The sequence below is a fragment of the Danio rerio genome, chromosome 1 (genome assembly GCF_049306965.1).
Source record: "Danio rerio strain Tuebingen ecotype United States chromosome 1, GRCz12tu, whole genome shotgun sequence".
Taxonomy (NCBI): Eukaryota; Metazoa; Chordata; class Actinopteri; order Cypriniformes; family Danionidae; genus Danio; species Danio rerio.
The window spans coordinates 51258953-51271969 of record NC_133176.1 but is presented as its reverse complement, the minus strand read 5'-3'; the positions used below and the strand labels follow the sequence as shown (position 1 = coordinate 51271969).

Below are 13017 nucleotides of genomic sequence, written 5' to 3'. Positions count from 1 at the left end.
TCACACTTAGATATTGCTTAATAATAATAGCAGGTTTGGCATGCTGATCTGGGAGAGAACATTGAGCTCCGAAATAATTGAGCCCAAGGCTCCCGCCTGGCCGATGAGCATGTAAGGGTATCCAAGATCAGGTAGTTCTCAAGAGCTCCACTTGGTACATGAGAAAAGGGGGAGATGAGGTGAATAGGGGATTCTTCAGAATAAAGATAAGGGAGTAATGCTAGACGGGATAGTCATGCTGAGTTTGGAATAATTCAATTGGCTTGCTAATGATTAGAGGCCAGCCTTGATCAATCATATCACATGCTCTTCTCAAAACTAGTTTGTGAAACTCCACTCAGCTCACCAAAGCTCACCAAATATGAAGTTTACCTTCTTAAGTTATGAGTTTTAATTTACAGAGAGCATTTTATCAGCAGCATGGCTTCAAGAAGCATTTTTCCCATTCATTTTCCCATAAGGTTTTTTTTTAAGCGTTACAAACCATAAACCAAACAGCTATAAAAAAAAAATGAAAACAACTTTTTATAATAAGAGCTCAAACTGATTGATCGTTAGCATTTTTTAGATAAATGTAAATGCCCTCCTACAATGGAAGGTGCATAGAAAAAAAAAAAAAATAATAATAATAATATATATATATATATATATATATATATATATATATATATATATATATATATATATATATATATATATATATATATATATATATATATATATATATATATATACATTTGACTGTGATTTCAGAATGAGCTTATACAATATTGCACAACAGTAATGCTATTCAATATTTACATCCATGGTATAACATATGTTCTAATATAATTTCTTATAGAATAATCTTAAATGACCTTCATTATGCTTATAGGCATTAGATAGATTACATGCATATTTGAATGTATATAATCATATACAGTCAGAAGTCAAAATTATTAGTCCCCTTATTTATTTTTCCCCCCAATTTCTGTTTAATAGCATTAACACATTTCTAAACTTAAAAGTTTTAATAACTCATTTCTAATAACTGATCTATTTTATCGTTGACAGTAAATACTATTTGACTAGATATTTAAAGTCTTAACTAGGTTAATTAGTTTAACTGGGCAGGTTAGGATAATTAGGTTATTGTATAATGATGGTTGGTTCAGTAGACTATCAAAAAAAATAGCTTAAAGGGGCTAATAATATCGACCTTAAAATGGTGTTTTAAAAAATAAAAAACTGCTTTTATTCTAGCAAAAATTAAACAAATAAGACTTTCTCCAGAATAAAAAAAATATTTATTATTTGACATACTGTGAAAATTTCCTTGCTCCGTTAAACGTTTGGGAAATATTTAGGAAAGAAAATAATTCTGACTGTATGTACACATCAGCATATATTATATAGCATACATTCCTTGCACTATAGGTGAATTTAAAAAAATAAAATAAACACAATTGGCCGTAGTGTATGTATGTGAATGAGTGTGTATGGATTTTTCCCAAAAATGGTTGCAGCTGGAAGGGCATCCGCTGTGTAAACCTATGTTGGATAAGTTGGCAGTTTATTCCACTAAGGCAACCCCTGATTAATGGGACTAAACTAAAGGAAAAATAATGATTAAATTAAATTAAATTTCACATTATCTTATTCACGAAAAACAAGCATCAGTTTCAATAAAATGAAACACATCATGTGTTTGATACAGTTAGCCCTTCACACTGAATAAGCTGATACATCTCCTCCACTACTGCTTGTGTAAGTATCAATAGTGGCTTCTGAACTGGGTTTAAGAAGAAAGACTGAATCTTATGCTAACCTGAAATAAATCAAACACGTGATTTGATATGATCTGATGCCTGAAAACGCTTGCTTGTGTCCTGAAATTGCTATTCAGTCAGTTAAGCTTCATTTGATACAGACAGTGAAAGGAACCTTTTTTAAACTGGCTGTCTGTCTGATGTTAATGGCATTTTGAAAGCCCATTTTATCATTTCCACTGCATCTGAGCTCAAGATCCGAAGTGAGAAAAAACTCTTAACACCATCAAACTGAACATCACAGTCCATGTCTACCCGTCTCGTAATGGTGAAAGTAAAGTGGACAGCTACTTCTAGAACATTTGTCTGCCTTTTTCAGACAAATTGAGAACTTTCAATCTTATTTTTTCAGTCTAAGTTGTACAAAGCATTTGATTAGTTGCTTTTGCATCACTGGTATAATTTTTTAGCTTACCAAACCCAATTGAAAATCCCAAATACAAAAGCAGGAAAGCATAAAAAGTTACGCAATTCTTTATTTTATTGAAAAAAAAATGTTAGAGATCCCTGTACAGATCACAAGAAAACTACACATCTACCACTATAATTAACTACAACTCCCATCATGCACCTCACAAACACACACACCAGTTCCTGATTCCCCCTATTACACACACACACATCTGGAGGCTCATGCACACACACACACACACACACACAAACACACACACACACACACACACACACACACACACACACACACACACACACACACACACACACACACACACACACACACACACACACACACACACACACACACACATCTTGACTGAGTCTTGTTTTACCTGCAACTTAACAAAGTGTTTTATAGTCCAGTCTTGCCGTGTTTCCTGACCTTTCTTTTGTTCTGTTTATCCTGTTTGCCACCTGCACAGACCTCTTCCTGTGACTACAACTATGCTTTTGGAGTACCCTCATGATACCATTTGTTCCTGTTGACTATTGCCTGCCAAACTAAGTTGTAAATAAACTGTGTTTGGACCCTCAAATCTGTTGTACCCAGACTCCATTGTTACAATACCAATGGCAAAACAAAATCATTTTTTTCACAGAATGAGCTCATATAAATATGTTACGTGTAAATAAGTCATTCTATTAACGTATGCATCATACAATTGCACATGTGAATAGAAATGTAAACTTTTTTAGCTCAATATCCTGTCAAAAAGGTTTATTTATTTATTTATTTATTTATTTATTTATTTTATTTTATTTTTTTGTCAATCAGTTGTAAAAAATCTTTGAAAAGTTGCTTTAGCAGCACTGGTATAGTCTTTCAGCTTATCAACCCAATTATAATTCCCAAATACAAAAGCAACAAGGCATAAAAACTTACTTATTTTCTTTCTTTTCTTTTTTTTACATTCCAATAAAGATGCAGGTTTTTTTTATATAAATACAGTATAATTATACAAAGTATGTTCTACAAATGTGCTTCATGTTTGATGTAAATATGTCAGTCTGTTCAATAGTTATAGCTGTTTTAACATTTTTATCGTACAACTGCAAATGTAAAAAAAAAAAAAAAATTGCTCAAAAATATTTTTTTCCATCTCTCAATTTTATAAATTGTTCAGTTTGTTTCTTTGACACCACCAATATAATCCTTTAGCTAACCAACCCAAGTAAAAATTCAAATACAAAAGCAGAACAGTATATATATACACAATAAGAATGCAGATTTTTTTTTTTGTATTTAAGTTGTAAATAAGTCATTGTTTTAAAAAGTTATATCTATTTTATTAGAAGCAGCAAAGCCTGTTTCAACGTTTTTGACGCAAATGTAAATCGAAATTGCAACATTTTTAGCAATTATTGTAGAAAAATTGCATTTTTAAAAAAAGACTTTTTTTCTGTCTCTTAATTGATTGAACCAACTAATTTGATTAGTTGATTTGGGACAACCGCAAGTATCTTTCAGCTAACCAACTCAAAAATAAAAAAGTTGGAAAGCATAAAAAAATTAAGGATTTTTTTTACTATGCCAATGTTTTTACATTTTTTTTTCAGAATAGGCCTATACAAATATGCACCATGTTTTATGTAAACAACTCATTCTGTTCAATATGTATACATTTTTTTTTTTAATAGTAGCCACGTCCAGTTTTTGTATGTTTTTGACGTACAATCGCAATTGTGAATCAAAATTTCAACTTTTTTCACTCAAGATTCAAAGTCACAAAAATTGATTTATTTTGCCATCTTTCAATTGTAAAAAGTGTTTGATTGGTTGTTTTTGCATAACTGGTATAGTGTTTCAACTAACAAGTACAATCAAAAAACCCAAATATAAATATAGAAAAGCATAAAAAGTCGCACAATTCTTTTTTACATATGGCAATGCCAATACGAATGGAGAATCTTTGTTTTTTTCTGATTTAGCTTTGCAAATATGCACCATGTTTGATATAAATAAGTCATTATGTTCAATACTTATAGACATTTTTTAAAATAGTAGCCACGTCCAGTCTGTGTATGTTTTTGTCATACAATTGCAAATTTTAATCAACATTTCAACCTTTTTTGCTCAAGATTCAAACTCAGAAAAAATTGTCTTCTTTTTCTGTCTCTCAATTGTACAAAGTGTTTGATTAGCTGATTTGGCATCACCGGTATAGTCTTTCAACTAACAAATCCAATTAAAAAATCGGAAATATCAAAGTAGAAAAAACATAAAAAGTAACTTTTTTTAAGATATGTCAATGCCAGTAAAAATGCATTTTTCATAATGAACTTATACAAATATGCATCATGTTTGAGGGCTCTTGATGTACAATTGCAAACGTGAATCAAAACTTTTTTTTAGTTCAAGATCCAAAGTGAGAAAAAAAAAAAAAAAACTTTTGTCTTGTTTTCTTTCATCTCTCAATTGTATAAAGCATTTGATTAGTTGCTTTGGCACCACCGGTATAGTCTTTCAGCTTACCAGCCTAATACAAAAGCAGGAAAGCATAAAAAGTTACCCAAGTCATGCCAGCAGCAGCATGTCTTTCTCTCTCCATCTCGCCATTCATAACCTAATCAAAGATTCCGAGTGCATTTATGTAAACAAACGCGGCTCCCTGAAGAAGCTCTACACGAGCACCTGCTACATCTGAGAAATCGCATTTGTTTCTAGTATGAGCAATGAGCAGCACGGATCACTTCATTACAGATAATGGAGGGCCCTCTGAATACTAGACACTGAACAAGGACAAAGAGAGGAAAATCACTGTGGTACTTCAAGACCGCAATGCAAGTAATGTTTAGAAATCATATGTATATTAAGAATAGACTCTGTTTGTTGCATTTTATTGAGCTGAAATATTTATTAAACTGTACTAATTTTTAGTCGAAAAAGAATCAATATTACATTATAAATGCTTTAGCGCCACTTATGATCAATTTAATGCGTCCTTCGTGAATAAAAGTTGATTTTCAGAGTTAGACAGGAGGTTTAAAACCTCTTTACTGCTTTAAAACAACATTCAAATCATAATCAACTGAGATATTTTGTACATTTCATAAGTACAAACATAAAAAGGAACTCAAAATCAACCCAGAAAACAACATTTCTTCAATCAGACATAATACATTTTTACATTCAAAATCAATTCTCAATCTGGCTTTCAATGATCGACTACCTGACAAAAGTCTTGTTTCCTATTCATGTTTTAGGAACAACAAATAATAAATGGACTTCTAGTAGATAATTTGGTATCAGATGTGGCTTATAAGAAAGGCAAAGGCCTCTAGATTACGCTTATTTTACCAAAATAAAATATATGTCGTGATTTTTAATTATTTAATTAGGACAGTGAGTTCTGACTTTGCTTAGACAAAAGTTTTGTAAATAATGTACAGTATAAAATATATATAAAGTCATGGTGCAGTGGAAAAAGAATTATTATTGTGTATGACTCCTGTAATGGAAATTCATTTTTAGATTATCTTTATATGTTAGAAACTTGTCTAAGACTCATTATTACATGTGTGTGTATCTGTGTTCTCCATATGTTCATCATAAAACCTATGTGTACATTTTTATAGATAACTATATTTCTTTAGGTGAAAGCTTTTTCATTATCCTAAGAAGGATGTGTGGTTGTTATGAGCATATCGCACAAACAGCAGAAGACGCCTGACGTAATTGTAGATGAGGCCTTATTGGGAGTTGACCTCGTAAGCAGTACAAACTAGATAAAAAGGTGAACACACTTTGCTTTAGTATCTCACTCTGCAGAAACTGTTGTTGCTGTATGACTGTGATCTTCTTTATAAAGAATAAAACTTGTAAAAGACATCCCGGGTAAGACTTTGTTTCTTGACCACTGAGAGAGCCTCCTTAGAGAAAATAGCCACTACAACTCCCATGAGCTCGGACGATTGCATCCATACATCTCTGCAATGACTCAAATAACTTATTAATAAAGTCATCTGGAATGGCAAAGAAAGCATATTTGCAGGACTTCCAAAGTTCATCAAGATTCATGGAATTCATCTTCAATGCCTCCTCCATCTTACCATGTTCAATAATGTTCATGTCTGGTGACTGGGCTGGTCAATCCTGGAGCACCTTGACCTTCTTCGCTTTCAGGAACTTTGATGTGGAGGCTGAAATATGAAAAGGAGCGCTATCCTGCTGAAAAATTTGCCCTCTCCTTTGGTTTGTAATGTAATAGGCAGCACAAATGTCTTGATACTTCAGGCTCTTGATGTAGTCATCCACTGATCTCTGGCACGCCCCCATACCGAATGTAACCCCAAACAATGATTTTTCCTTCACCAAACTTGACTGATTTCTGTGAGAATCTTGGGTCCATGCGGGTTCCAATAGGTCTTCTGCAGTATTTGTGATGATTGGGATGCAGTTCAACAGATGATTCATCTGAAAAATCTACCTTCTGCCACTTTTCCAAATGATCAACTAGAAGTCAAGGTATTATTTGTTGCTCTTACCACTGGGATTGATGACAAGACTTTTGTCAGGTAGTGTATAATAAAAACTGTTTACATCACTGTCAAAAAACTCTATTATCTTATTTCTTCTGCTTGAGCAGATTAAGCCATTTTTGCTTAACAAAGTACATTACGCAACTGAGATTTTAGTCTCCATTTTTGTCAATATTTAAAAGCAAAAATCAACATTTGTTTTAAAAAGTTTTCTCTAAACATTATACCAATTCTCTGTAAGAAAAGGAACAGAGCATTTAGTCTACTACAGTCTAAAAACAGTGAAAATGGGTTTTCCTTTGCTCTGGGCGAAAGAGAAAGAGGCTACATTTTCGAACCCATTTTAGTCAAATCAGCAGAATCCTGTGGAATGGAGTTTAATATGGTAAAATTAGAGAGTACTTTTGTGTTATAAGGAGCTTAAAAAATAATCTAATTAGTCCAGATATGTAATTATGGAAGATGCAAGGGCGCATGGGGATGCGTAATATACAGTGCTAATGCTGGCTATTCTGATTATGCGAAAAAATCTATAGAGATTCCTATGAAAGTCCTGCTGGCACAGACCTACTGAGAAAGTTATTTAGAAATCTAATAAGCAAATATCACAATATGACAGTAGACTCTTTCACTTTAAATTGAATTACCTCAAAGCAACATATGGAGAAATTAATATCAATTCAAAAAATTAATGACTTTTGCATTTTTCAATATTTTTATTATATTAACTATAACATACAGGTATGCATACAGGAGCTGCTGACATCGAATTGAACCAGATTTTGGTAAAAACCCAAACAATACAGACATAAAAACATAACAGAGTGTAAAAATCTTGATGGTTCTCTGTGTCTCATCTTTCAAATCTTATCTTAAATTTGTATTCTCTATTGTATTCAAGTCAGGTTATTGGTTGGGCCAATCTACAGCTTGATTTTCTTTCACTGAAAACATCTGAGAGTTTCCTTGACTGTGTTTTGGATCATTGTCTTGCTGAAATGTCCACTCTGGTTTCATCTTCATCATCCTGCTAATGTAGATGTTGGACTGAAGCAGCTAATATAAACTCACGATGACGAAGGGCAGAGGGTTGTTAAATAACTACTAATATATTTCAGCTGATCTTTGGGCTTTCACTGCCTTTCTACACCTTTCTTTCTTCATGTGTTTAATAAATTTTCCCTGTGCCATTTCATTTTATTATGCATAACTTATTTTGTAAACGCATAACTTCATTTGTAAACTATTTAGATTTGTTTCTTTGCATACTGTACATGGAAATCCATATATGGTTCTTTGCATATATGGTTCCCAGCATCCGAGGAAAATTTCAAGTCAATGGCACCTTTACAAATATGTTTTTTGAAAAAAAATTATAATGTGTTCATACATATTATATACTTATTACATAATATATACATATTATCTTACAAATGGAAAATGTGGTATCTATACAGACACGGAAACTGAACAAAACGCTTTTAAAGTGTTTTATACAAGTTTAGTGACCAGTTTAGTGACAGCTATTTTGAAACTCGTTTTTCTGAAACAGGGGAAAATTAAACTTGGAGAACTTGCCGCATAAGATGCCACCAAGCTTAATATTGTAGGAATAAAGAAGTTAATATTAATTTACAATGATGAAGGGCAGATGGTTGCTGAATAACCTCTAAGACATTTCAGCTGCTGTCTGGGCTTTCACTGCTTTTCTACACCTCCCTTTCTTCATGTGTTCAATAGTTTTATTTTTTCCTGTGCCATTTCATTTGATTACACAAAACTTAATTTGTAAACTAACTAGATTTGTTTCTTTGCATTTATGAATTTATTTGGTTGTTACCAGCATCCAGAGAAAAGTCAACTGCACCTTTAGAAATGTGTTTTTTTTTTCGAGAAAAATTGTGTTCAGTAGTTTTTTTACCGACTGTATGTGTACCACCCTACACATAGAAAGTATGGTATCTACACAGACATCGAAACTGAGCAAACTGTTCATAAGGTTTTTTACACAAGCTTGGATTGTTTATTGACAGCAATTTTGACACTCGTTTTTCTCAAACAGGATAGGATTAAACCTGGAGAACTTGCCACAACAGTTGTCACAAAGTGTATTATTGTTTGACTAAAGCAGCTAATATTAATTTACAATGACCAAGGGTAGAGGGTTGCTGAATAACTACTAAGAGATTTCAGCTGAGTCTGGGCTTTCACTGCCTTTCTACACCTTCCAACCCAAGCTCATTCTGGAAACATAGCCCCGCGGACGTTTCTGGAGACCGCGATTTACGTGGCCGGAGGTACATAAAGGCCGCGTTTGTTTTTTTTTGAGCGAACGCTGCGGGGCGGTGTGGCGCCGCTTTGCCCCTCCTTTTTGCGCTAGCCGGCCGACGGCTCACCTCCGAGTAGAGGGCTTTCCCGATGCAATCAGTTTGTCCGCTTAGCTCACAGCATTGCGTCGGCGGAGCGGCGGCCCCGGAGGAGAAGGAGGAGGAGCCGGCCGCGGTGGACGACGACCGGGATCGAGTCCGAGGAACAGCAGGTTCCGGAAATCAGGTAAGACAAAAAACGGAATCCGAAAAATAAGGGCGAGAACTCGGTGGTATCCGAAAACGCGGTTGAAATCGAAGACGAGGGCTTTTTCTTTTTTTTTTATTCTTTTTTTTTTCTTTTTTGCTTTTGCGAACCGCCGCTCGGGTTTAGGGAAGGAGGGGGAGGAGGAGGAAGATGAGGGCGGCCGAGTCGGCCGATCCGGCGGCTTTTCGCGCGAGAACGGCGCGGGCGCGTACGGCGCGGGCGCGAACGGCGCGCGCTCCCGAGAGGTGCCCGAGATGCAAAAAAACGCGCACAGCGGCCTCTCGCGGATCCGCGAAAACAAAAACTGCTCGAATACGTACCTCCCCGGATGTGAAACGTCCGCGGGGCTACATTTCCACAATGAGCCCGGATTGACACCTTCCTTTCTTCATGTGTTCAAAACTTTTTCCTGTGTCATTTTATTTTATTACACATAACTTAATTTGTAAACTAATTAGATTTGTTTTCTTTGCATATGTGGATTTATTTGGCTGTTACTAACATCTGGTGAAAATTTCAAGCGAACAGCTCCTTTGGAAATAAATTTTCTGAGAAAAATGGAGATGTGTTCAATGCTTAATTCCCACACTATACATGCTCATATCTTTCTTTTGTGTTCAGACAAAGTAGCATTTAGGAAAATTACTGTTAATGTCACAACTTACCATTCCGGATACTTTTTTTGTATTTTTAAATAAGGACATGTTCACACATGATTTCTGTATGTATGAAAGGGGCTAACGAGTTATTCTCACCTGTAGCAGAAGCTCCTTCTCCACAACCTCCTGGGTCTTTGATATAAGCCTCCGCTGCAGAGAATGAATCTTCTGAATCAGTTCAAAGGAGCTTGGATCGCTTGCCTGCACAGAAGAACAGACTGCATAAACCAAATCCAACTGTATTATTTCAGTAACAAAACTAGTGTAAACACGCACCTCGAGTTTTCTCCAGCGGTGAACATTCAGGGGATTGTTGAGCTCATCCTCTAGAGCCCGACATCTTGTCCTCTCTTTCATGAGTTCCCTGTGCATATGAAACACTTCCTGTCTGCCATCAGAAAAAAAGAAAGACATAGCGGTAGAATCGTTCTGGCCTGTTATTTATTTATTTTTTTCCTCGGCTATAATAAAAGTAACAATAACCTACTAATTTATAGCCAGTCATTTAAAGCCTGGCAGGACGCAACAGCACTTTGAAAATGAGTTTGTGCGACAGCTTCTAAAAGCCTGCACTTCACTTATTTACTTATGCACAGCAACAGCCACAAACAGAGGAAATGCAAACAAGAGGGTGAACGGAAACAAGAGCGAGAAACAAATCTCTCGGATATCATATCGACAGGTTATGGCTGGCGACATAATCCCGGCTGACCTTTTCCTCTCTGCACCAAGCTTGTTTGAAAAGACACTAGTAGACATTTATGCTACACATTCTAAGCTGATTATAGATAGCCCATTTAAACACAAGCTACATAGTGTCACTGTTTATCTGATGTCTCAGTAACCTGGATGGGAGACCACATGGGAAAATTAGGTTGTTGTTGAAAGTGGTTTTAGTGAGGCCAGCAGGGGGCGCTCAACTTGTGGTCGGAGTGAGTCCTAATGCCCCAGTAAAGTGAAGGGGCCGCTGTCTTTCGGATGAGATGTTAAATTAAGGTCCCAACACTCTGGTCATTAAAAATCCCATGGCACTTCTTGTAAACAGTAGGGGTGTAACCCTGGTGTCCTGGCTAAATTCCCTCTTAGACCTTAACCATCATGGCCTCCCAATCATCCCCATCCACTGAATTGGCTCTATCATTGTCTCTCCACTCCACTAATAGCTGGTGTGTGGTGAACACACCCATTGTCCGGTGGCTGCTGTCACATCTTTCAAGGGGATGCTGCACACTGGTGCTGGTGTGGAGAGACCCCCCTCATCATTGTAAAGCACTTTGGGTGTATAGCCATACAGGATAAATGCGCTAAATAAGTACACATTATATTACATCAAGTAAAATTATGTAAATAACAAGCAAAATAACCTACCCAGGCTCATTATCGATACGTACCCCTGTATACATTTCTGGACAGTGGGAAATATATCCCAGGAGGAAGTTTTATTTTTATTTTTTTGGCAATTTTTGCTAATCCACTAGAGGTAGAGCTTAGATTGAGACAAAAAAATTAAACCCAACCCTACCTGAGCCTGTGCACCGTGTGTCTATATATAAAAACAGGCGCATTCACTATGCAATCTCTGAATCAGTCAACTCATGAAATGCCTTTTTCACACCGCACACGCAGGAAGTTGCTGCAGGCCTTGGTGTAGATGAAAAGTAAAAAATAAAGTGTATTTATATATAAAGATAGATACGTAACTACATAGAATAGAGATAGTTCGATCTGTGCAGCAGCCGCCGATTAGCTGCATGCTGCAGGCACAGCTGGTGTGAAAGGCAAACGCCTGCACACTGCTTCTGCTCTCCATATGCGCTGCGCACAGGTGACTGATGAACGTGCTCTGTATAAAGACACTGTTCTCAGATCAGCTTATGTATGGGATTTGCATGTGTTTTTTAAACAGACAAAAACTCTTAATAATATGTAAACATGTCTGTCCTGGCATCTTTTACTTTAAACACAAACAATTTTGTCTAAAATGAGGACAAGCACTATGAACATAATCGAATGCTTTCATTAGCAATTTGTGTATAGCTCTCAACGCAATTAGGCTAATTAAGTAATGACCATAAAAAACAAAAACATAAATGCTTGTTCACGGGCTGGTCCCCCAATCGATACCCCCACCCACTAAACCCAACCAACAGTGCTTTCAATAGCACAGATTGACCCAATCACCGCCTTCTCTAAACCCAACCAACAGTGCTTTCAAAGGCAATACAAATAAAAGAAAAGCCCTCACGGCTACCTGATTTTTACCTTATTTTCAGTTCTTACTACCTTCTCATAGTTTATTTTTGTGTTTGTTTAACTTTTTTGCCTTTTGATTTATCTGCTTTCTGTAACCATTCTTGACTGCACTCGAACCCCATCATGGCAATCAACTCCTCTCTGTGTTTCAAGTTCGGAAACGTACATGGCGAGCTACTGGGCAAACTGGTAACAGCTGAAAAGCTGTCCACATGGAGATAAGCTGTCAGGTGGTATCACGAAAATAAACAAAAGCTGTCTGCGGTGTTATGATTGCATAGAAAAGCAAACAACCTTGTAGCTTATGCTATGAATCAGATTTTTCTAAACTGAATACAGACTCCTTGTGCTCGTATAATTATGGACACTTCGTAAAAAGATCCCAATGTTCTGTTCTGTTACACTGCACAAACCTGTTATTTCGCAAAACAACATATTCTGTGTGTACAGAGCGCTAACATTGGACTCAGCTGAAGAAAGTCTAGCCAGCCAATGTCTTCCTTTGACCTGTTACAGTGATTCAACTCCGCAAATAAACAACTTGAAAGCTCCATCAGCCAACCTATTAGCACTAGTGGCTTGCAGAGACTGGGGAAAGCAAATTACACCATCTCAGATCAGATCTCAGATACACCATCTCTGATAGAAAAGAATCTTTAAATACATTAAAAATAAATAAATGAAAAAAAATCATTTCTTAGGATGCACACGCACAAAAAAAAAAAAAAAAAAACAAATCCTTGCAGGAAAAAAAAACAGAAAAGTGAAAGAAAGGGAGATAAAATTGT

At 35.9% G+C, this 13017-nt stretch overlaps 1 protein-coding gene across 1 annotated transcript in view; it reads right to left on the bottom strand.

The window, feature by feature from the left end:
• The window catches only part of cfap58 (cilia and flagella associated protein 58), a 184668-nt gene that overhangs the window by 52023 nt on the left and 119628 nt on the right, over positions 1 to 13017 (bottom strand). Inside the window, 2 exon segments of the mRNA NM_001077556.3 lie at positions 10073 to 10177; positions 10253 to 10364. Of these exon segments, the coding sequence (NP_001071024.3) occupies positions 10073 to 10177; positions 10253 to 10364 (217 nt within the window).